General features: G+C 36.8%; 1 protein-coding gene across 1 annotated transcript in view; it reads left to right on the forward strand.

Moving 5' to 3' along the window:
• Positions 1-27,167, forward strand: part of LOC115434372 (contactin-associated protein-like 4) — a 91,991-nt gene that overhangs the window by 28,088 nt on the left and 36,736 nt on the right. Inside the window, exons 3-8 of the mRNA XM_030156292.1 lie at positions 9,259-9,452; positions 16,444-16,591; positions 17,225-17,425; positions 23,695-23,870; positions 23,991-24,143; positions 25,386-25,653. Coding sequence (XP_030012152.1) covers positions 9,259-9,452; positions 16,444-16,591; positions 17,225-17,425; positions 23,695-23,870; positions 23,991-24,143; positions 25,386-25,653 — 1,140 coding nt within the window. The remainder of the gene's footprint in view (positions 1-9,258; positions 9,453-16,443; positions 16,592-17,224; positions 17,426-23,694; positions 23,871-23,990; positions 24,144-25,385; positions 25,654-27,167) is intronic.

Raw genomic sequence — 27,167 nt, forward strand, 5'->3', positions numbered from 1 at the left:
AATCAGTGTTACAGAAGATGATGCTGTTTCCATGTTGACTATGGAGCCACTGAATGTCCTAGATTGGTTATCTGATGACCATGAGAAGCTGAAAAACTGCATTGTACCTGAATTATTTACATGTATTAATAGGAGTTACTGTGCAACAGTTATTAGATATTTTAGATCAGTAAATGCTTTTGGTCGCCGGTGATCGTTTAGGTCTTTAAAGCTTATAATATTACTTTTACTCATCTCAGATTTCACAAGTAATAAATCTGAGGGAAAACACTGGAATGGTGAAAAACCAACATTAAATACATTTTGGTAAGGTGTACGAAAACTTCCAGCCAGCCACCCATCTTCTGACTCATCGGGGTCTGGGTCATGAAGGCAGCAGCTAAAGCTCCTTCTGGAAACTTCTGACATCAACTGTAATTGAAGCACATGCTACTTTATAAATGCTACCCCATTACAGTGATTATAGTCGTCTCTTTCTGCTCTGTTTTTAGGAACATAAATTACAGCTAAATTAGACAGTGCATCATAGCTTTCACCAAAGGTCAGCTTTCATCTTCGGAAGAATGAATCTTTCGTTAACAAGTGCTAAAAGAAGAAAGAAAGAGAGAGAGAGATGGAGGAGGAAGAGACAGTGACAGAAACAGTGCTGATGTAGGGGTTTAAGAAAACAAAGCTTTCTTTTAGGTGTGTTCAGCAGAAGGAGTTGGGTTGTTCACACAGTGATCGGATAGACACGCTGTGATGTCTTTGTCTTCCGTACAACTGAGGATATGAATGATTTCCACCACCTGGGAAACTACAGGAAGCAGTCTGTGTCTTGATGTTTCTTTGTTGTGTTTGATGGAGAAAACTGCGAGACATCACAACCTCTATGTTCTTTTATTTCAGTCAAACTGCTCTGCCTGTTTAGCAGTCAGAGTGTGATCTAGGTAAAGGAGAGTGAGAAGCATCTGAAGATAGTTTAGATGCACCTGAACATAACATAATTTCATTTAATTTAACATTTGGAAAAACAGGAAATTAAAGAGATGAAAAACAGCCATTTATCAAGGAGACAGAGGAGCGGCGCATCCTTGTTGTGGTGGGGAACATTTCAGTCCTGAACTATTAATGAACAGTGAAAAAACACACTTATCTTATCAAACAACTGAAATCTGCCTTATATGTTATTTATTTTTTACAAACATAATCAGTATCTTGACCATTCTTTCATGTGACCCCTGACCCACGGCAAGAATTTAGTTAGAATCATCTGACGTGTTGAATAAAACCTGGTGTAAAGCATAAGAAAATGACTGCAGTAACTTGTGTAGACAAAAGGGTTAAAGACATATTAAGTGCAAAGCGAGGTGCCACTAAATGTGACCAGTTTGGTTTATAGAAGTTGTTTTTAATCCCTGAAATTTGTGTGTTTAGTGCTGTACATACTTCCCATATATAAAGATTGTGTCTTAACCCATAAAGACCCAAACATCCACCACCAACCTAAACCATCTACTGATTTAAGATGTTTAATACCTGTTGATTTACTAATCCTCTCAATATATGTAAATAATTGGTGTAACATACAGTTTGTCATCTTTTCATGGTCATCAGATATGACCCATTTGGATGTTCAGAGGCTCTGTAGTGAACATGGAAACACTGTCATCTTCTACAACACTGATTCACCAGTAAAACCCATGGAGTTTGATGAATAACAGTGGATGGAAATGCTTGGTTTATGTTCAGTTAATGACAGATTTGACTAAAAAAGACACTTTTTCTTCAGTTTTCTCTGTTTTTGATATAATAAGGCTCAAATTTAGTCTGAGCTTTCATAAACATCTACATGATCAGTAAATTAAATACAAGAAAATACCTAATTTATGCTGATAAAATGCAGAATACAGAGGATAATATAATAATAAATGGTGATTAATCACTTAGGAAAGGTTAGATATGGAGAAAATTTCATTTGGCAACTGACATAAAAGGCACGATGGGTCTTTATGGGTTAATACAGAGATTGAAAATGAATATGTGTGGTCATTAGAACTTTACTAAACCAACAAACCTAATTTTGGCCTAAGGATTTTGTACAGTACTGTATATATATTTATTTATAAATTATTTATGTTCCGGTTAAGACTTGTTTATTGATTTTTATTTTTACCTGTTTGAAATAAACATTCTAAACTAAACTAAAATAGACATTGAATCTGATTCAGACTGCTGTGTAAAAGTCTTTCTTTCGTACTCAGGTGGTGCCTCCTAACCATGTTAGTGTTTCTAACTTTAAAGCTTTCTGTTCCAAATCGCTCCCTGGAAAAACATCAAGTGACTGTTCAGCCTAAAAATTGTTGGTACAACATTGCTTTCTTTGCCAAATGTTATGAGAAGGAACCAAAAGCTGAGCTGAACTCTGCTGTGGTTTTGGTTCAGAACAAATGCTGTGTGCTCAGAATACAGACTTCCTTCAGTGAACATCCCCATTATTCATTTATGTCAGTGAAAAAGCAAAAACTGCAAAAAAAAAAAAAAAAACAACAACAACAAAAAAACAAAACAAAAAAAAATAATAAAACTGCAAAAAAAGAAAGAAAAACTTCCAAAATTACTGAATTACTGGGAGCCTTAAATTTGCTTTTAACAATTTATTTGCATGTGGAGTGACAGCAAAAGATGTAAAATGCACATATCTTTACATAATATATACATAATACATAAAGCCAATGCAAACTGAGCTGAAATGATTGATTTACTGTGTGAAACAGATGAGCTTTAGATTACAGACGATGACACAGGTTAATTGATTTGCTTGACTAAATGTCAAATGAATATTGAAACTTAGCTCTTGTAATTTTGATGTTAAACATAAATAGGTAACATTATAGACATCTTACCTGTATATTGTACACACAGACATGCATGCTGTAGTGATGCTTTTAACCCATCACTAGCTGAACAAACAGGATCACACCACACACTGCAGACTAGGAGCAGTGCCAGTGTTGCCATGTTGATTACCCAGGGAGCAAATTGTGGGTTCAGTGCCTTGCTCAAAGGCAGATACTTTCTTAGGCCCTACTATAGTGAAAACACCTCTTTAGACAAGAATGAGAATTGAACCCATGCTTGCAGATTACAATGAATTAGCAGTTCATCACTTTAACCACTCAGCCAAGGATGGGACAAAACAGTTGGCAGAAACGGAAAAAACACCAACAAGACTTAAGTTAGTCGTTGGCTGGAAAGCTTTGAAACTGTAAAGGAGTAGGAATTATGACATAGTTTATAAATGCAATCTTAGAAAAAAATGATTTAGTGATTAATGATTTATTTTCTGAACATGCAATGAAATCTAACAATATATATGAACAATCAAAACATAAATAATAATAAAAAATTCAACAATCAAGACAATCTTAGCCAGAAGAACAGGACAATAGTTTCATTTACATGCCTGAAAAGGGAAAAGAAGATCTCATTAACATATTTTATTCCCTCAACAACACAACAAATAAACATCAAGCATCTAAGAAATGTTTCAGGCCAACCTCTGAGCCAGCCCAGTGATGAGCATGGCCCCCATTAGCATCAATAAATCCCATAATCCTTCTCATCACAGACAGACGGTGGTGTCTGACTTGGATCTGAGCTGTGGCTTCCCATTCCTCAGACCGACCAGATGACTCAGTCCCAGTCTCAGTCTCAGTCCTATTGTATTGAACCAATGCTGGAGACACACAATTGTGGTTTGACTGACCAGACTAAAGCAGACAGATGGTCATGTTCCTCTTTGTGTGCATCAGCCATGACTTCTGTCCTGACAGTCGAGGGTGATATTGTGATATTTTCAAGTAAACAGATCAGATACTAATTAAGGATGGCCAGAAAGCTCAGACAATCACCTCAAAATTTCAGGTCTGACATCAAACTGTTTTTTTTTTTTTTTTTTCCATAGATTGCAAAACCACTAAAGCCGAACAGACCCAAAAGCTTCCACTTTTAATGATTTTCATCCAGACTAATAGGCTTGATCCCCGATACGAGAACCTACAGAGTGCTCATGGTGTTTTAATTCTAACATAACCCTATTGATCTACTAAAGTTTTCAAATCAGCAACGCACACTAAAAGAACGTCCTACAAACTTACAAATGTTTCATTAATGAAGGGATATGTTTTAAGTTCAGGATCCCAGCTGTTCTCTGTCGAAATCTGTGAATAAATTAAGAGCTTCTACTTGTTTATGTCTCCTCCAGCTGCCACTAACATTCCTCATACGCTGTAGTCGTTCTCTGAGGAGCAGCCTCATTCTGAGTTAATTTACCAGCAAAATGAGCAGAGACTCTTAGAGGCAACCTACAGCTAGGTTGAAAGGGAACAGAGCTATATTTGCTTCCACCCAATAAACTGCAGCATCCTTTGGCATTATTAAGCTGTTCATTAAACTATGAGAAAGCACAATTAAAATAAGAAATGCAAATTTTAGGTCGTAAGATTAATTATCATCTACCCATTATACAGATTTATCCAGTTCTATAAAAAGAGCTGAATCCCCTGAAATCAGTGTCAGGGGTATAAAACTACAACATTTCATTTGTACATTTTGTACTTCCATGGTCTAATGCTCACTGGGTCTCAATGTCTGTTTTTTATTCCTGACTGTTTCAGCCTGTCTCTATTGGTTTCTGGTATTGGTCTGTCAGAATAACAGTGCATTATTGATGACAGGGATTGGTTTTTGGTTATCTACAGCTAAAGGTGAACCCACAGCAGCACTGCTTTACAGAACAGGTTTGTTCTGCCTCTAAACAGTAGAACTCCACATAGATCTTATCTTATCTCAGCTGAATGAACAGACAGGGCATAGCATCGCATCAAACCAGAATGACAGATGTTTGGGTTTAACCCTGAGGACGGCTGAGACACACTGATCTCTATCGACTGCATCACATAAAGACATCAGGCAAAAAAATCAAAATTTAAGTCGAGACATCACCACATGTTGTTTTGATCAGAAAAATGAATTGTGAGTGAGCAAAAAACCTAAAGACCCAGCGTTACTTTTATGTTCATTCCCAAATTAAATTTTCTCTATATTTAACCTTTCTTAAGTGATTTATCACCATTTATTTATAATATTATCCTCTGTGTTTAGTATGTTATCAGTATGAATCAACTATTTTCCTGTATTTAATTTACTAATGATGAAGGTGTTCATAAAACCTCAGATCAAAGTTGAGGGTTATCATATTAAAATCACAGAAAACAGGGAAACTTGACTTTTTCAGTCAAATTTATCATTAACTGAACATTAAAAAGTGTCTCCATCCACTGTCATCGATCAAAGTCCATAGGTTTTCTTGGAGATTCAATGTTGTAGAAAATGACGGTGTTTCCATTGATAACTATGGAGCTTCTGAACATCCAAATGGGTCATATCTGATGAACATGAAAAGATGACGAACTGTATTTTACACCAATTATTTACATGTATTAATAGAAATGCTGGATCAGCAGGTATTAAACATTTTGGATTTGTAGATGGTTTTGGTCAGTGATGGATGTTTGGGTCTTTATGGGTTAAAAATACCCTGTGAATTAGGGCTGCTCAATTATAGGGAAAAAAAATAATCACGATTATTTGAGCAATAATTGAAATCACGATTATTAAAAACGATTATTTGTTAACCTTAAAGTTGTTTATTTTTTTCTTGCAAAGCAATGTAAAATATACTCTTTAAACATAAATAAAGCTTTTAACCACTAAAACAAAGTATGTTCACTTTTGTATGAAACAAAAAAATCTTTGAATGCAAATAAGTGTACTGTAAATTCAAGTATGTTTCCTTTTGTAAATAAATAGTGCACTGTAATTAAACTGCTATAGACTTGCCATAGAACTGTAGCAATAAAAAAAAAACTCACGTAAAATGCAAATTATAAATTCAAGTATGTTCAATGTAGTATGAAACATAGTAAATTCAGTGACGTGCCGTGAGGTTTCAGTTCAGGCCTTCTGTATGTCAGGGTTTTATGGGTTAGGGTTAGGTTAATATGGGAGTTACAGCGTAAAAAGATTCGGAGACTGAAGATTGCATTGCGGACGAAGTTGTTTTTATGCGTTTTAGTTTTTCATAAGATTATGATAAAGGTCGCGGTGGTTAAACTTTAGATGGTTACAAAGGTTTGTTGTGTTACCGGTCAGTGCGGACACAACTACGAAACACTTTTTGCACATGATGTGTTTTTGCTCTTCGTCTTCTTCATCAAACCCAAAGTGCAAACTACAATTGAATTTGACTTGCCTTTTTTGTTTACCAAGCACTTCTGCTGTGATTCTCCTGCCGTTTTTCTAGACCGCTAGGTAAAACTTTCCTTTTGGGGTGGACCTGCCGGCTAGCAGGCAGCAGTAGCTTAGAGGGGGGCGGGGCAGAGCAGCTCATGGGAGCTTGCGTGCGCGTGAATTAAAATGACTCAAAATTAATAATCGTTTTTTCTCGATTACATAATTTTTGTAATCGTTGCGTGTAATAATCGAAATCGTAATTGAATTTCGATTAATTGCACAGCCCTACTGTGAATTTAGCCTCTTGTAATTTTAATACTGCTGCATTTAATCACCAAGGTAAATGCAATGATTTGTATGGGTTGTACACAAAGAAAATGAATAGTCATTTTAATTACTTAATAAGAGTAATGCATGTTGTTGTTGCAATAATATTGTAATACCGGAGCCCTTTACTCAATTCAGAAGGAAAACGTTGAATTTCATGAACATAAAGGCTCATTTCTCCAGTGACATGTCCACCTGCTTTGGCATGGTCATCTGGTCTCAGTGAGCCATGGCAGATTCAGGTAGCCCACAGCCACATTCTTACTCCCAACATGTCATATATACTGATGCTTGGTAAGGGCTTCATATCTGAGCTCATTGGATACCCCCAAAGCGTAATTTTTGACATGTGGGATAGTTGTCATTTTTCAATGAATAGGCTTGTTCACAATACGTCTAGACACTTAGGTTTGGGTTAAGGCATAAAAACAGTCTGGTTAGGATGAAAAAAGGGTGAGGCTTAGGGGCAAGAAAACATGGTCTGAGCTGAAATAAGAGACTAAAAGCTCATGACCAAGCTGTATTATGGGACAATTTGGGAATGAGATTGGGTTCTTTGGAACAATGATAGATTAGCAAAGTAAGTAAGTAAAGTTTATTTTTAAAGCGCTTTTCACAGATAAAAATCACAAAATGCTGTGCATAAAATGGGTGCAATAAAACAACATAAGAATAATTTCATAAAATAAATAAAAAATTATAAATCCATCAACCAAAAGCTTTCCTGATTAAAAACCTCTTGCTGCTTTTTAAAAGAGTCCACGGAGTCAACCACACGGAGGGACAGGGGCAGGTCCTTCCAGAGTCTGGGGGCTACAGCCTGAAAGGACAGGTCTCCCCAGGTTTTAAAACGAGTGTTTGGGACCTTCAGGAGGCTCTGGCCTGAAGACCTAAGGGTGTGGCCTGAGGAGTAGGGGCACAACAAGTCAGCAATATATTGGGGGGCCTGACCATGCAACTCCCGGAGAGTCAGGACTAGAATATTAAAATCAATATAAAATTTGACTGGAAGCCAATGAAGAGCTGACAAAACAGGGGTAACGTGGGCTGTTTTGAGCATATCTGTCAACAGTCTAGCGGCAGAATTCTGTATCCATTTGAAGTCTGTTGAGAGCCGTCTTATTGAAACAAGTGAACACAGAATTGCAGTATCGGCAGCACAAAATCAAACAAGAGAACCAATCTAAGGCAATGTTCAAATCTGACTGATACGTAGTGGAACTGAATTATATTATGAGGTCAGAGGGTGTGTTTCCCTAAATGCATATATTGTGTTGCATTGGAAAATGTTTATGGAAATGGCAAAATATAAGAAAAAATTGAAATTTACTAAAAGGTAGCAGGTTTTTGCCTTTCTTTGTAAAAGGTATAAATGCATATTGGGTATGGAAACACCATCTGACTTTAACTTGTGATTGAAAATCTGACTGATCAGGAGTTTGCTGCCTCTTTCAAGATATTCAGCATAAGTGTGAAAACATGGCTTGTAATGCAACAGGTAGTGTTAACAGATGTGGAAATGGAATTATTCACATCTCATCCTTGCAAAAAAGATATCACAAGCATTTTAGATGGAAACAGAACAGACAAAATTGAACATGACATTTTCTGCTCTGTTATTAGAGCCAAGTGTAATGTGCAGCATACAACATAGAATATTCACTCCAAACCAGTTTATGGAAACATGCTTTATGATTTGAATTTTCTTCAGTGACTTTGCTGCAAATTCACTTGACATCGTATGGAAACATATCAGCTGATTAGAGTTTATTTTTTGGAATTAAACAAATCATGATAGGACAAATTTTACACAAACTATGACCGTGTAATTTATGTGCTGATACATGGTGGTTCAGAGTTCCCGCTTTACATTTTACAGGAAATAAATAATTTGCTGTTGGTGTTGAATTTCTGTTCTTTGTTCTTGTGTGTTCTTTTGTGCAAAGTGAGGGCAATTCATCTCATCCTCACCTTCTTTTGTTATAATACTGTATATCCATATGGTGTTGTGGCTGCACAATATCACATGGATATGACTCTGCACTTTTCCTTGTGTGCACAGTAACAGACAAACACACTGACCATGGCACACACCTTTAGTCATTTTAATTATTAAACCGGGTTTCATCTTATGGGTGCTTGCTCTTTATAAGTTCTCGTGTCTCTGCCCTGGCACTCCGATTATATGAAGGTCTGTTATGAACTGGCCGGCTTTAATATTATATAAGGCTTATGGTGTTCATCAGAAATGCCTCGACAGCAGCTTATTTTATGCACAGAAGCAGTCCTTGAGCTACAGATTAAACTATTCTGACTGTTCCAAATTAAACATCAAACACTGAGGTTGATAAAGCATTTGTGCTCAGGGGTGTTAAACTATGGAATAGTTTATGTGTAATGAAATAATTTTAGAACATTTCATCTCCGTCTAAGAAATATCTAGAAAGTTTATGGATGTGCATTCATTGGAAAACTTGTCTTTTTCTTCTTGCTGGTGAAACCATTTAAAGCATTTAGTATTGTGCTGTCAAATATAATCTTTTTCTATTTACTTCCTTTACATGCTTCACTGCTTTACACTGTTATTCCTGTTTGTATAAACCACATCTATGTCAGCTTTTCCCCCTCACATGCTCTTTTTTTCTCGTTACCCAGGAGCAGGAGGGTGGTCTCCTCTGAGCTCAGACAGGTATCAGTGGTTGGAAGTCGACCTTGGTGAGCGAACTCAAATCAGTGCTGTGGCCACTCAAGGTCGCTACGGCAGCTCTGATTGGCTGATAGCCTACCTGTTGATGTTCAGCGACACTGGCCACAACTGGAAGCAGTATCATCAGGAAGATGGTATAGGGGTGAGTGTCACATATTTATTCTTGAATTACATGAACATGTACCAAGAGGAGGACATTTGGTCTGATGTAATAAACTCTCCTGTCAGCCTCTGTCCTCAGAAATGACATTCATGTGCAACTAAATGGTACCAATATAATACAAACCAATGCTGTTCCAACAATAAAATGCTGATGCCAATTATGATACTTTTTGTTGTAATTTTTGCACACTAGTAGTACTTGGTTGGGATCAGCGAATGATAAGAGGCCTTGGTTTAACCCATAAAGACCCAGTGCTGCTGTTGTGTCAATTCCCAAATGATTTTTACCCCTTATCTAACAATTCTTAAGTGATTTATCACCATTTATTATATTATCATCTGTATTTTGAAAGTTTCACTGTTAATGATGCGTTTTTCTATATTTAATTTTCTATATTCGATTTAGAAATTCATGAAAACTCAGAGTAAATTCAAAGGTTATTTTTATCAAAACAGAGAAAACTGAAGAAAAGCTGACTTTTTCAGCAAAATCTATCATTAACTGATCATATCAAACTCCATGGGTTTTACTTGTGAATCAATGTTGTAAAAGATGATGGCGTTTCCACATTCACTACGCAGCCTCTGAACGTCCAAATGGGTCATATCTGATGACCATGAAAAGATGACAAACTGCATTTTACACCAATTATTTACATGTATTGATTGGATTAGTTTTCAATAACCCTAAAGGCAATAGAATTTTGAGATCCTCCAAAGAAACATCAATTTTCATATGATTTTTTTTAAATAAATGTAATCTGGGCAGCTTTATATCTATTATAAAAGGTGATTAGATTTGCCGTTGAGTTGGACGTGAATCTAACTTCTGATGATTCCATCAAAATCAACCCAAGTGTGATGGCGAGAAGAGGAAATGCTACAACTGCAGAGGTTCATACTTATAAAATTGACTGGCACTGCTGTTATGCACATCCTCACCTCAGGGGTGGATCGACACAGGGGGTGTGGGGGCAGCTGTCCCTCTGTTTCAGAGTCTTGTCTGCCCCTAAACTGTTGTGTCTTTAAAACTGTACTTGTACAAACAAACCACCACTATGTCCACAAGCTTCCCCAACTATTGAAACAAATTATAAATGCACCAAAAGTTGCACCCTAGAGAAAATAGTTGAAATGTTTAACAGAGCAGAAATATTACTTGAAGTGAAATATTTTCATTTTGTTATTAATACTTGTACTTTTTAAGTGGTGTACAGATTTGTTTTGTATGAACATTGGCCTTACCCCTGTTGTGTGGAACCCTTGTGTAGGTCATTGATACAGGGCATCACATCACAAATAGTTTGAAAATATTGTTATGGATCTTTTGTTGAATCCATTTACATATTTGCCATTCCTGTAACACCCTGTGTAATACTTTCTAGATCCACCACCAAAGATATTTTGATGTGGAAATGTTCTATATTGTACCTTTAAGTTAGAGGATGTGAGTATCTCAGGCCTTTGAAAAGCATGTGGTACCACTGAATACATTATCAAAGTAAAAAAAAAAACCCATCAATTTTACAGAAAGAACCATTTCTAGAAACTACAAAACCTAGTAATATTAGAGCAGGTGTGGGGCACGCACAAAATCCCAAGACATACAATAATAGCTCAGATACTTTTGGAAGGGAGTTAAGAAATAAAGCCATACCAGCTTTTGACATCATGTCTCCAGCAGGCTGGTGTTCATTAGGCATAATTAGCCTCCCCATCTTATTAATGAGAAATTAGTGTTATCATGTGCATTAACTAACCCTGTTGAACTCCAAAAGGAACATGAGCTGGAGTAGACTGTTCACCAGAGAACTGCAAGTAATTGAAAAATTGGATTTCAGTGCTCTGGCAAAGCTCACTGTTGTAATGCCTGGCCAACAAATAAAGCTGTATGTCAAAGAAAATGCTCCAGTCTATTTAAAGTGACCAAATCCAGACATTTGCATCTCATTTACTTATGCGGTTCTTTTTAAAATGTTCTCTTTTTTTTTACCCATGGGCTTTATCACTGGCTGTGTTAACTGCATTACACTAAGACTGCAAGCAGAGGCAGTCAAATATTACCTCGTAGCTCCCGGTAGCAGCAGACAATTCTCTCCATTAAAGTGAGGGTGTGTAGAACAGCTTCAATTTAAGGCTGATGAGAGGTAAGACTCTCACAGCGAGGGTAAAATTAATGTCAAGCTAAGATTCCTTCAGAGAGAGAACAGAAAAGGCTTTAAAGCTTGTTGATTTCGCACTCACCATAAATCGGGATAAATCCGCAGTATGTCTCAAAAGTCTCTCTAAAGCTCCATATTAGTCAGCCTAGTTTATTAAGGCTTTTGGGGAACAAAGTCAACTGCTGAGCTGCTTCATCAGTCACAATTCCTGCAGGACTGCTCTTTTCCTTTAAGCTTAGAGGCCAGAGTTTGTGGGGCTGAGTAACGCTCTCTCAGTTTCTCTTCCTCTCCTATCTCCTCTCACCCTGTCTTTTAATGTCTGCCACTAAGGTGAGAAAGAGCAGATGGTGTTAGTGAAATATTTTCTGTAACACCATGGAAGATAGCATCCTTAAGTGTGGGTTCAGGTGATAGGACTATAAATGTATCCTAGATGTCACTTAGAAATAGAGTTGCCTCAAAGTGCAAAAAAAAAATAGTCCTTTATGTACGCAAATTTGAAAGAGACTTTTTCCCTTCTTGAAAGGACCATCTGAAGGACAACCAGCTTAAAACTAGCCGCAGATAAACATTGCAGTAAACATTATGGAGGTTGTTTTCATTCCTCAAAGTGAAGCAGCTTAAAGGACTCAGCATCCGACAGAAGCTCAGTCTCTATAAACCAAGTTACTGCAGGTTAGATAATGTGATTCTTATCTGTTATGGATGTTGGTTAATTAAACTTTAGGTTCACATATTTTAAGACGCCTTCACCTTAAACAGTGATGGAATCTACATATCTAAGAAGTTTTCTCACTGTACCTGTATTTCTATTTCTATTCCTATTCCAATTCCAAATCCAATTCCATTCCAAATGTGTTTATTGTGAATATTTGTGATAAACTCAAGGATAATAGCCTGAGGAAATTCTCCTGCTTCTTAAACTGAAGAAAGTTAAACCACCTGGGATTTACTGGAAAATGCAGGGTCACAAAGTGGAAAAAAACTGTTTTTCTGAACAGGTGAAATGACTTTTTAGAGACATATAGTTTTCACAGGACAACAGTGCAACAAACATATGATGATCTACATACCAATAATAAAATATTAAACTGCATAAGTAGTAAATCAAATGCAAAAAAAAAAACAAATAAAATAGTAAAACACTGACAGGGACTGTTTTGACATTTTTACCTTTCATATATGCACATAGTGGAGTTTTTACAGTGTCTTCCTTCTTTTAACTTTACTGCCTGGCCAAAAAGGATTTACCTGAGCAAATAATGTTATAGATAATGCTCTTTATCCAAAAGTCTTTAACTAAAGTTCCACTGATGCAGTGAGCAGCTTCTCGTTTCTTAAACAACCACCAATGTGATAGAGAGCTGAAAGATTGGACTGTGTTTCAGTCCAGACTGACCCTGTTACAGAGTGAAATCAGAGTGAAAAAAAAGGTGGATGAAGTGGTTACCCATCATGCCTAGTGCTTACAGTACAAGCCTGTGGGGTGAGGTCAGGTCTAGGTTCAACAACATTATGTGTCCATAAAATTAGGTCAGCTTAACCTGAATAAAGTAAATGGACAGTTTTTTTTTTCTTTCATGATAAGATAGGTATATTTCAAGATGACAATGTAAGGATTCATCAGACAAATTGTGAAAGAGTGGTTCAGAGAGCTTTAGACGTCATTTTCGCACATGGATTGGCAACCACAGACCTGAGTCCAGACCTGAACCCCATTGAGAATCTTTGGAATCTGCTTTAGAGGACGTTAGGCAGTAGCTTTTCCATCATCAATACAAGATCTTGGCCAAAAATGAATGTAACTAAGGATGGAAATAAATGTTCTGACATTTACTGTGTCACTACATAGTGCAAAAAATGCCATAGCACATGCGTCCTGTAATCAAAGCTTAAGTCAGACAACTATAAAACATTGGCTGAGAAGTGTATAGTGCTGGAAAAAATAACAATTTTGGACACCCCATGTATTTGTGATATAATACATTAAGAATCACTGTGCACTATAATTAGTCTGTATATATTGAACCATCCTGTGCAATACATTTTTACATTTTTTATATTCTCAATTTTATCCTTTTATCTTCATATTTGTATATAAAGCTATCTGCACTGTCTTGTAGACTTTATTTTGTACATATTTTGCACCTTATATTCTATATATAGTTACCTGTTTGCATTTAAAAAGGAGAAGCTCTCCAGTCTCATTGTACATTCAGTTTAATGACAATAAAGGGCATTCTATTCTATTCTATTAAATGTGAAGTCCAGATGGACTGGGGTTGTGGGTGTGAAATGATGGAATGGACCTGATGATGAATTTAAGTTATTCACTCCTTTGACAAAGTAAAAAAAAAAAAAAAGTCATAAGTTTAAAATCATTTAGGAATATTGAATTGAGATAGTAGACATGTTTTTGGTGTTGTTGATTTTTTTTTTTTTTTTTTTTTTTATGATGTGAATGCTTGATGTTGTACACATTTAATTTATTGTAAGCAGTGTATCAGGTGAAAAGGATAGGCAAAAAATATGCTTTTGCTTCTAGCCTATTCCTTCTTTGGTTTTTATGTTTATTACCTCTGCCAAGGAGGTTATGTTTTTACCAGCATTGGTCTGTCCGTGTGCAAGATAACAGAAAAAGTTATGGACGGATTTGGATGAAAATTTCAGGAAATGTTGATACTGGCACAAGGATCAAATGATTAAATTTTGGTGGTGATCCGGGGGGGGGGGGGGGGGGGCACTAAATGCATGAGTACAATGATTAATGTACAAACCAAAACAAAATTCATTTTATTCTACTCTATTCTATTCTATTGTAAGTCAATGAACTCTGCCATGTATTGTTCCAGTCTCCAAACCCACATGCTCCCTTTTGTAAATGCAAGGTCAAAACTGAATGTTTCAACAAGATAACGAAACACATCCAGGGCATGATGTGTCGAAACTGTCAAGAATTTAGTTTTGTTATTTTTTCTTGTTAACAATAAGAAAAAAAAATCTGTCTGATGGAGAAACACAAAGAAGTTTTTCTGCAAAGATTTCCTGATAATATTTGAGATTGTGAAAAATTCTAAGGGTATCTGAAAACGTGTTTCTACTACTTTATCTAAAGGATCTAAATACTTCTCACCAGTACCTTTGAATAGACCTGTCTGTTAAAACATTTTTTGGCTGCTGTCAGCACATCCTGTCCATATTGTCACATTAAGTCTTACTTTGATGACTCTCTGTCACCTTCAGCTGATGTCTATTTCTGTCAGACTCCTGTTTGCCTGAATTTTCTGTGGGAAATTCTCCACCTGCTTGGCTCCCTGGTTCTCCCCTAAACCTCTCTTTCCCCTTTTCGCTCATTTCTTTCCTTCTTTCTCTGTAATTAAAAGCTCCCATAGGAGGAAATTCTATCCTGGCTTGGTCGTATATCAAAAGCAGGTCTCCTCATTTGTGGAGGTTAGCTAGTGGAGGACTTTGTTTTCTGACAGGCTCTGATGGTTCAAAGAAGCACGAACAGAGCATAAAACAGAATTTGATGATTCACAAGATGTCACTTTTAAGATAGGAGAGTGACTTGATGTTGTCTCTTTGAAGGACAGCACCTTTACTTCTTACTGATGGGTGACTCAAAGTTAGTCATCGCTAGATATGAAGAAAGTTTTTTTTTTGACACTCACATTTTTATTGAAGTTTTTCACATTTTAACAAAGAGATACATATTCAAATTATGCATTCCATCATAGAGTTAGAGAAATAGAACAGATGTGTTCAGTAAGAAAATAAAAACAGAAGAAACTGGAAAAGCACTCAGACAGTGCAGACCTCCAAGGCAGATCAGCCGCCCCCCCCCCCACCCACCCATCACCATGAAAATTTAATCATTTGCTCCTTGTGCCAGTATCAACATTTCCTGAAAATTTCATCAAAATCCTTCCTTAACTTTTTGAGTTATCTTGCTAACAGACAGACAAACAAACAAAAAAATCCATCCCCCCGTCCCCCACTCCCAGTCACCACCAAAATTTTGTGCAAGTATCAACATTTCCTGAAAATTTCATCCAAATCCATCCATAACTTTTTGAGTTATCTTGCAAACAGACAAACAGACAAACCCTGATGAACTCATAACCTCTGCTGTTCCTTGATGGAGGTAAAAACAGTCATGGTTACCAATATCTATCATTGAAAATAAGATACATACATTCGAGTTGAAGAAAGTTTTTAAGAAATCCAGCAATTTAAAAAAAAAAAAAAAAAAAAAGTCAGGCACAACAATTCTGACAAAAATATCAAGTTGAGTTTTACAAAAAAATCTTGTTTGTTATACACCTCATTGCCTGGTAGATGATACAAGACCAGCTCAAGACCGAAAATGCAGTGCTTTAAGCCCAACTTTGCAGTGAAATGTTTGAGTGTGTTGGGATCGAGGAGGTTAATAAATGTTATTCTCCATGGACCAAGTGTTTACCAAAGCGTCTAATACATATAAAACTACAACTAGTGCTTCACAAATCTAATTTTCTACCTGATTGAGGAACCATTCACCAGGAACGTGGCCTTATCTCCAAACCATTCCCTGCATTCAAGAGAAAAATCAAACGTATCAGTTCTCGCAGATACCTCGGGGATTGCAGTTCAACCTCAAAGAAAAGATGAAAAGGAAAATGTTCAGTTATACAGTACCAAGACTGGTTACTATCAAGACCCAGTAGGAGAGAGTACTTTACTTCGTGTAGCATTTCAGTGAAATGGAAGATGGCAAAGGTTGAAGAATTTAAGAAATAGTCTTAATCGCTGCTGTTGTGTTTTTTCCAGGTTTTTCCAGGCAACAGTAATGCAGACAGTGTGGTCAAACACAAGCTCCAACAGCCAGTGATCGCTCGCTATGTCCGACTGATCCCCTTGGACTGGAATCCCAACGGCAGGATTGGACTCAGACTAGAAACTTACGGATGTCCTTATGGTCAGTTTTTAATGTGAGATTACCTCACAGTAGCACTATGATCTTCTCATTTTATATCAGGAGTGATGAGACGCAAAATGATGTTTAAATGATGAATAATATACTGAAGAGATTGTACATAAACAGTTATATGAACAGTAATAAGTTTTTACATTTTGCTTCGTATTTGTATTGCATCTTGTGACATATTTATTTACTTATTTTGGTCTGGTATCGTCATTGTTTTGCATCATTTTGTCAGGTATATATTTATCTATGTTTTGTATTTCCTGGACATGTAGTTTTGCACTTGGTTTTGTATTCATTTTGTATTATCTTTGGATGTATGTAGTTTGGTTTGTCTGACTTTGTACAGTATGATTTTATTGCGAGTTGTGTATGGCTAACCATTAAGGCTATTATTATTTAGAAGGGGGCAGGAAATATAAGATTTTCTTCATCCTGCTCCTTTTCGAGCATGGCTGTGTATATGTTTGTTCACTTGATGATTGTTGAATGTCTGCTGATGAAATGCGCAACCATGAATGAAATAAATGAAATAAATGAAAATAATTAAAAAAATAAAAAATAAAAATCATGATAAAAGACAATGAAAAAAATGTTGAAATATTAAAATCATTTCATTATTTTCAGATTCTGACGTCGTGAGCTTCAGTGGCCATAGCAGCCTTGTCTACAGACTGAGTCCTAGGCCGAGGATAAGCAAGGAAAGCATATCCCTGAACTTCAAAACCCTGAGGAACTCTGGGATATTGTTCCACGCAGAGGGACAAAATCAGCAAAGCATCACTCTGGAGTTAGAGAAAGGAAAACTTCTTCTGCTGCTCCAAAAAGGTAGGACTTCATCCTTTACAACAGGGGTGGGCATCTCCGGTCCTTGAGGGCTGGTATCCTGCATGTTTTAGATATTTCCCTCTTCCACCACACCTGGTTCAATTAAAGATCAGCTCAACATCAACCTCTGCAGAAGCCTGATAACGATGTAATGGCTTCCAGGTGTGCTGGAAGAGGGAAATATCTAAAACATGCAGCATACCGGCCCTCGAGGACCAGAGTTGCTCACCCCTGCTTTACAAGATGCCATTACTGCTTAACCCACCATGAAACTCTTGCTCTTTGATTTCTATTTGAACACAATGAATTAAACTCATCCTCTCTGAGATGCTTAGGTTAAATTTATAAAAGCCACAACAGTTAGATCCAAGATTTATGTAGAAAAGTACTGGTCCATGAGGGTTTTTCTGCTGCATAGTTTAACATATTCCAATAGAGAATAGGATAAAACCTAACTTTTTCCCTTTGTTTTTGTCCTGAAAACTGATAAATAAATGTAAATACACTCTTTCAACATGGTGGCATATCAAGTATTTCTGCTAAATGGAAAATGGGAATGGGAAATTTGGGGAAATCTGCTCTTCACAACTGTCCTTGTAAGCCCTTATACAATCATGTTTGCCTACACTGTGAAGTTTTCTCCAACTACAGCTGGATGAATTTAACATTAGACAGCACTTTTTATTTATCTAATGTCATTACATTTTGAGCATAAGGATTTCTGTAATTGGATTGTTCCTGTTAACATATTTAGTACCTTCTTGTAGACAATGCATTTGTTGGCTTTTTTCACAAGATTTACACCAAATGTTTAGGATGTTGCTGTAGTTGCTACTTTTGGTACCAAATATGCAGAAATACCTGCGTTTCTGTTTACAAGACGTCTAAAACTTTGCAAATGGCAATATAGGTCAATAATAATAGTAATAATAATAGTAATAATAGTAATAATAATAATAATAATAATAATAATAATAATAATAATAATAATAATAATAATTTTCCAACTAGTAAATGCATACTTGAAGAGAATTTAACAAGAGACATGTAATATACTCAGTTACTAAAATATGCTAATACTGCTATATTTTCCAAATAAACCAGATATCAAAGAGACCTTATAGTCAATATTAATGTAGATGTAGAGAACAGATGGAATGTTCTGGGTCTAGTGTAGTATAGAGTTTGAATCATATATAGAGTATAGTGCATAATATATAAACATATACTTAATATGGCTCCATTTATTTTTAAAATACTGGCTGCATAGGATCTTATGAAACTGACAGGTTCTGATAAAGATGCTGAAGGTTTTTTTTTTTTTTTTAATATTATTACTATGCCTTTCAATTTGCTGAACATTAATGCTGAGGCTTCTCTATATATTATATAAACTAGGCTATAATTCATAATTAGGAGCTCATCTAAAACCCTGAGGATGCACCTGTTTCAGTCTGCTCCACTTTTGTAACCTGCTGCTGCGTGTTTGCACTGCTTACAAAATAATTCATTAATAATGACATTTTCATCAGTTTTAGACACTGAAATTCCTCTCAGAATATGATATTTCTATCCACATCTGTTCCACATTTATTCCTACTGAAAATCTGACTGTTAGATAGATGAGAGACTGAAAGATAGAATAATGTGATTGAATTCACATAAATATTGGTTGGTACAATTCTGTCAATCTAAAATATTGACAGGGACATGTCTATACTGTCCATATGCAAACCTACACCCTAGAATCATGTACAGCAGTGGTTCTCAACGTTTTTTGAACTAACGCCCCCTTACATCAGCATGAGCCTCCTGCCCTCCTGCCCAACCCCCCCCCCCCCCCCCCCCATAGCTTTGTATCTGTTTTGTCTGTTTGTTGTGTGTTTGTCCCTTGGCTGCCTTTTGTAAAGCATCTTTGAGTACCTAGAAAAGCACTATATAAAAGCAATGTATAATAATAATAATAATAATAATAATAATAATAATTATTATTATTATTATTGTTATTATTATTATTATTGTTGTTATAAAAAAGTGGTGGTGGTGGTGTGTGTGTGTGTGTGTGTGTGTGTGTGTGTGGGGGGGGGGCATTATAATGCTTCGTAGGTAACGCCCCTCATCATTATCTTCCTTGTTGTACACCGACATTTAGCCCCTTCCGAAATAAGTTGTTGGGGGTGGGCTGAGGAGCAGTGCATTAAATAACATGACAGGCCTCAGTGCAGAAGACCGGGGTGGGTGGGGTGGGGGGTGCAGTAGACATACAGTGCGTTCATCATTTAGATAACATGCTGGTAAGTAGGAAAGCAGCAGCACAAGCAGCGCTGGAAACAAAGTTTCTTCTGATATGGATACTTATACATTGTGACGAATACCACTGACTAATGCCCCCCATTTGCACCTAAGTGCCCCCCTCTCAGCTTTCTCCTTCTAAACACCCCCTAATGTTGTTCTAACGCTCTCTGGGGGGCTGTACCGCCCCTGTTGAGAAACACTAATGTAGAGCTACACATTGTTTTTGCTCTGTCACTTTTTTGTGACATTCAAGCAGTAGTAAAGCCGTAAAGCTCATTAAGTTCAACAGTGTATTAATTTTATTCAGGTTACACCATTCAGAACAGCACACAAAAAGAGAGCGCAGCTAAATGGATCTATTTCATTTATTCTGATGGTTAAATTCAAGGCAAAGGCTCTAACTTTCACCCCAACAGTTAACAGAAGCGCATAACTCTGATGCCCAGAGTTTTTCTGGAAATGGATGAAATTAAGAAGATTGATTTGTGGTTGTATTAAAACTGCTTGAGCTGCAAGTTCAGTTCCTGCTGGAGCCTCAGTAATATTAACAACAAGTGATGCAACTGTAAATCATTACAAATATGTCAGGAGCAATGGTTGGCTCTCTCTGTACATGAGTTTTGATCATTCTCAAATATGAGCAGAAACCTTCCACATTCTCAGCTGCACTCAGTGTATTTTACTGCTTAAATCAATAATAGAATAAATAAATTATAAGGATGTAGCCACAAATTCATGAAAAAACAGATGCCTAAAGGCAAGACTCATCCTGGATATCCATCTGTTGATGTCGTTCATCTGTATATATGCACTGTTCAATACAGCCACATTCCCTTTCCATGTTCTAAGCTATCAGTACTGAGTTAAAGAGCAGGTTTTATTGTCTTTATAAACAGATACACCACATGCTTTTTCTAATTTTACAGTCCACAGCTGACTCATTCCAGAGGCACAGAGGTGGTGTCTGATCAGTTTCAAAGCCTTCAAGTTGTGAATGTGGATCTGCAGAGTCTTCTGAAACTTTGCCTCTTTTACTAATTACGCCACAAAATGTTTTTCTCCGTATAAAGAATGCTGATTTCTGCTAATTGTTTTGAATGATTTTATGGACAGCCAGAAAGAAAAAATAACAAAGATTACACTGCCTAACAGCAAAAAGGTAATTTCTAACATTTTGACAACTTCTGCATGGTGAAACAAAAATAAAACTTTTAAAATTCTACATCTAAAAGGAATATTTGTGACATCCTGTTGGAATACATGGTGTGAGCAGCTTCACAAGTTGCACATTATGTTTCTTAACAAATGTGTGTTCTGTCTGAACCATTTAAGCTGAATGAAATGGAATGAAAATGCTCAAACAATTCCATCAGTCTGTCATCTGATAAAACCTGTCAATGTTTCAAACTAAATTAGATTTAGACTTCCAGTGAAGCGCTGTAATGCAGAAGCAGACAACAGATGATTAGATGATAGTGCCTTAGGGAACTGTCTAGTCTATAATACATTATACACTGTAAAAGATTTTTGAAAACTTAAAAAAAAAAGTTTTTAGCCTTGTGCTTCAGCAATTGTGTGGCACAATTGATATTTATGTTTATTTAATAAATGATCATTAACATGACAACAAACTGTAGGTAGAACACAGTGTTCAGTCAAAAACACTGAGGGCCACATCCACAAATGAATCGCACGGCTTTTGTGGATATTAAACCAAATGAGACAAAATTATTGTTTGATATGCAGACAGCACCCGCAAAGGGTAGAATGCCCTGCAGTGTACAACATTATGCACCTATGTAATTTATATCCAAGCAAATATAATTTATGTGGCTGTAAATTAGAGAATATATATACATTCAGCACAATATTGTCCCCTTTCTATGCAAATGAGCTTGTTGGATAACCTCTTCTCATAAAAGACTAGGGCAAAGTGTTACACACAGTTCATCTAATGCAAATACCAGCCTCTGAAAGCTGCAGTTAACTGCAGTCACACTCACTCCTGAGCCACTGTCTCTCTCCATATATCCTTGTATTTCTGCAAATATTCTATTTTAGAGCACTTGAATGTTATTGAATGAATGTTTAATAAAGTCAAGTGGGAATCATCAGTCAGATATTGGAAGAATGAGGTTGGTATTAGTGTTGTCTCTGAGGTTCAGGTTTTTAAATACCGTAAGAGCAGCTGATGATCAGACTGATTTATTGCATATCCATTCATCCTTATTCTCCTGTAGCTAATTCCAGAGTGTAACATCTGCAGAAGGCATTACATAAATGACTGTCAGATCTGCTGTTAATGAAGATACTGCTGCTGCATAAATACCCACAGCTTCTTCTGGAATGCGGAGATGCTGTAACGTACATCGAGCTGTGACACCAAATAGAACATCAGCAGGAATATTTCAGTGAAACCTCACATGTATTCAGAGACACATGACCTTATTTTGAGCCTATTTTGATGGATATTTAAGGAGATTATGTTATTGATGTGAATTACTGTAGAAGCACGAACTTTTGATTGTTTGTTAAGAACTCTGTATGTGTGTGTGTGTGTGTGTGTGTGTGTGTGTCTACTAATTGAAAACATGCCATCGTAGGGTTTTTTTCATTTTCATTATGGACCAATTGATGAGCTCAAATGTGAAGAAACACCTGGAACACTAAAACACACATAAGACATATAAAATAAGCGGATATTGCCTTCAGGTGCAAAATTTTATGGACTTATTTGCGCCACCATTAGAGCAAAAACTTTAATGAATAGGTGATTAAAATAGAGCAGATTAATAATGCAATTCCCTGTACATTTTAGCAGACACAATCCATTCTTTGTGGATCAGGCCTTAGAATCACATAATTTAGTTTATGAATAGCATTCCTGATTATTATTGGGCCACCCATATTCTTCACTTCTCACAACAAGTGTATAATTAAATACATTTGACTTTACTCTGACCTCAATTTTCTGTATAAACATTGGTGTGATGATTGGTGATTAAATACTCTTATCCTTTCAGTCTGTCTCTATCTTCTTCTTCTCTCTCTATACACTGCTGGGCTAAGTGGCTGTTTGACAGGTCAATGATGACTGATGACTGAAGCCATTTGACTTATTTTTATTCTGTCTTCTTCTCTTTGTATGCACAAGGCTGGCTCCTCTCTAACAAAACCTAATTCATAATTTATGACTAAAGTGGATTCAGCTCTATCTTCACCTCATCTTTACACTGAAACCCTATTGTCTGCCAAGATGTGAGGGAGAGCAGAGATCAGACAGCTTTCTCTTTGACATTTGTTCATGCTCTCTCTTTTTCACTCCCTTTAGTATTCATTGTGTTTTCTCACCTTTTTCTTTTTTAGTTTGCGTCAGCAGCAGCTGTGTCACTGCTTCGGGTCTTAAGTGTGATCCTCAGAGGAAAATTATGACACTAATGCAACATTTTAGCCAACAAAAATAAAGAGCAATGAATGCCCTTTTTCATCACAGTGACAGGGATACAAATATTTCCTACTTAACAGCCAGAAATTACTCGAATTTTAGAATTTAGAACACCCTGAAGAAAGCTCATGGTCATGGCTCATGCCGACACGCGTTGGTGTGTTTTTTACTCCACCCCCTATAAACTGATCCACATGCCCTCATGAAATAAAAGCTTTTTAAATTTTCTAAATTACTAAAGTGAGTGCCTGGATTTTGGTCTTTTTCCAGTTGTTCATGCCCGCTTCATGATCACCTTTGGTCTGCTGGATACCAGTAGATACCTGTTTAATAGTTGTTTTGTCTCTTTGTTTTTTTAATACGTAGTTTTATTTTTTGCCAAAGATAAATTGTGCAATTGATGTCATTAAATTTTACTGATTTAAAAGAAATGTTAATGACTAACATTCAAATTCAGCTGCTCTTCTTGGATGAACATCATTCTCCATCATCTTCCCTCTTTTATACTGTCGCTCCCTCTGTTTTTCAGGCAGAAGCTCCTCTCCCGACAGCCGACATCTTGTGTCCCTGGGCAGCCTTTTAGACGACCAGCACTGGCACTACTTTGCAGTAGAGCATCACAGCACTCACCTCAACCTCACAGTGGACAAAACCACACTATGGGTACAGATTCCATCCACATTTAGCCACTGGGACCATGATCAGGTGTGTTTGGACACAGGACAGTATGACACAAACAAAAAAAAACCACATTCCACTGGCTTTTCTTTTTATTTAACTGTTTTTTTTTTTGTTTGTCTCTTTGCACATAATTCCCATGTACAGATGAGTGTGGGAGCAGATCTGGGCTTCGATTCTCAGAAGTTAACTGGGTTAAGCACAAACAGAAACCTCTACGGCTGTTTAGAAAACCTCCTTTACAACGGTCTGAACCTGGTGTATCTTGCAAAACAGAAAGACCAGCGGGTTACTGCAAAGGTACACAGTTTTATTCTCTGGTGCTGAATAGCATGTGTGTGTTCAGTCTCATCACGTGGGTTTCCGATGGATGTTTAAGAGCAGCAGAAAAGACAAAATATTAGTCCAAAGTTTGTGGGTCAAAGGCAGGTTTGGCTTAAAAATCGTACTTTTTCTTTTTTACTTTCAGCACATGCAACATGCTTACAAATACACACTGTTAAAGAAGGGCAAATATTTGAGACACGCTATTATAGAGTACACCGCAGACTTTGACCCTCTTATACAAGTGATTTGAAGAAGAAGTTTGCGATTTGGGAAGGATGCAGAACAAGATCACTTAATGCTGCCTTGGCAACACCACAAAATGAATTATAGCAACTTCACACTTGGAATCTGAAATAATTTAAGCAGAATAACATAATTACAAGAAATATAATGAATGTATGCAAAAGACAGGATCAGTACTAACATATATTTCATAGACTGAATGATTTGAATGAATGCGTACTAATTAAAATTTCATGAAGCTCTATGAAAATAACTCCTCATTTACACTCCTTATAAGTGTAATTGCTTATCATTTATGATTATGTATTTGCCTGTTTGTGTGTGCATTTGTGTGCTTAATGGATTGTGTCAAGCTATCGCACAACATCACTGAATCTCCATGACACTCTCCTCTTCAGCCTGCATTACTGTATATCACTTTAACCACCCCACAAAGAGCTTTTAGGTTTGATCAAGTATCAGTGTGTTGCAAAGGCCACTGAAAATAGAAACCTAGTATTCCCAATAGGAACCTTAGGATGTCATATATCAGTATTCTAAGCCCAGCGGTAGATTTACTGCAATTACCATGACTCAGATCTGTGCGCCTGCATACAGAGACGACCAGCTGGTATCGGACGCAGTTGCCTCCAGTCACTTAATCTCTTTCCCACGTCTCTCTGCTGTCACTTTTTCTACCTCTTTTCCTCCCAAGCCTTCTGCTCCCTCATACTTCCTCTGTGACCTTAGCAAGCTGTTGACTGACATTGGTACTTTGAGTTTGATCTGCTGGTACTTATTCTAAGCCTGACTATTATCATTATGGTAATACTCTCATGCTCTTTAAGTAGACCTGCTGATGAGATCTGTGTGCATCAGAGCGCCGCCACACAGCTTCGAAAATTAATTCATATTCATGCATTATCGTGTTTTTCCTCTTTCTCCATAATAATTTTCTCCCCTCTCCACTCCCCTCTTCTCCGTCTTTCTCAGGGCAATGTGACCTTTTCATGTGCTGAGCCAGTTTCTGTTGCCATGACGTTCACCGGCCCTCAGAGCTTCCTCTGGTTACCGTGGATGACAGGCTCGTCATCGGGGGGCATGTCAATGGGGCTTCACTTTCGGACATGGAACAAGGAGGGGCTGCTGTTGACCTTTGACTTGCCGGAGAGGGCTGGCGTGGTGTGGCTTTATCTGAGCAAAGCCAGACTCTGTCTACAGATCCACAAACCTGGCAGAGCGCAGCTAGAACTCAACACGGGTCAGAATGTCCTCTGTGTTCAGACTGCAGGCAAAAAAGCTCCATCAACAATTACAAAGATGCACATAATGCTCAGTCACATGGAAGTAAACATAGTGGCTGCTGAAATTAGGGTTTCATTTAAAGGCTGATGTGCAGTGGAAGCCAACAAATTTAAGAATAGAAGACAACAGAGATTAGAACGAAGAGAAAGGGGGCCAAATTTTTAATTAATTTTTCTACACCAAGCGACATCTGCCAGTGCAGTTAATCTAGACACAAAAAAATAAGACTTTGGCCGCTTTTTGCCTCTGAATGTTCCCAAATTGTCCCAAATCTATGTTTTGGCTTGTCTTTTTTTTTCAGAACAGCACAAATATCATGGAATCTGATCTTTTCAAGTCTAACTTGGGCCACTTCCATATGTGGTCCTCAATCCAATACAAATTAATTCAACTACAACATTCCAAACACTTGCCTCAGGATTCAGTGTTCTCATCAATCTGGATGACATTAAGCATTTCTGAGCCTCAGTGTTACTCTGTGAATAAACATGATGGAGGAAGTCAGTACAGTGAAAATGAAGTGTTTGACATTACATGTGTTTAGGGAGATAACTCTGGACTAGCTGAACCTGAGGGGACATACAGTTGTGGAAAAAATGATTCAACCACCCCTTGTTTTCTTCAGTTTCTTGGTCCTTTTAATGGCTGGTACAAGTAAAGGTACATTTGTTTGGACAAATATTATGATAACAAAAAAAGCTCATAAGAGTTTAATTTAAGAGCTAATATTTATTTTTTATTATTATTTTTATTCTATCTATTTTCCATGGTTTTCTTGATAATAACAAAAAACACTCAAGTTCTGACATCAATAGCTATGGCACTGTACTGCCAAAAACAGTGCTTTTAGACATCCCATGTTTTCTTTTCTGTCTGTTTGGTCAAATGATACACACAGGAGTTCGTACTTGATTGCATAACCATTGTTTTTGATGACTTTTGATGGTCCTATATTTTTTTTCCATGACTGTATCATATGTGGTTTGTGTTTCATTGAAGCTTGTCTTGGTTCAAACTCCACATAAACACACCATCATACTACAGAGAAAAAACAAAAAATATTCTGAATTATTACCAGAGCAGTCAATAAATATTTATTAAAGAAAGGGAGAGGTAAATTGAGAAACACATTTATTTGTCTAGAGTTCACTTTGCTATCCAGCTGAGTTCTGAAAAGTCCCTAAACAAGAGGTCTAGAGGTCCAGAACTCTGTAATGAAATCTAAGGCTTTCATTACAAAGATCAATAAATGATCACACTCCTCATTTACTGTTCCAGAGCTCACAGTTTGAACCTTTATCCTCACTATTAAAGTCTCCCAAACACCTCACATCATGCTCTAGTCAGCCAAAAGGTCTTTGTAGGTAGTAGAATTTTTATTTGAAAATCTCTCACACAAATTTCTAATACACACACACACATATATATATATATATATATATATATATATATATATATATATATATATAT

Source organism: Sphaeramia orbicularis, chromosome 15, assembly GCF_902148855.1.
Source record: "Sphaeramia orbicularis chromosome 15, fSphaOr1.1, whole genome shotgun sequence".
NCBI lineage: Eukaryota > Metazoa > Chordata > Actinopteri > Kurtiformes > Apogonidae > Sphaeramia > Sphaeramia orbicularis.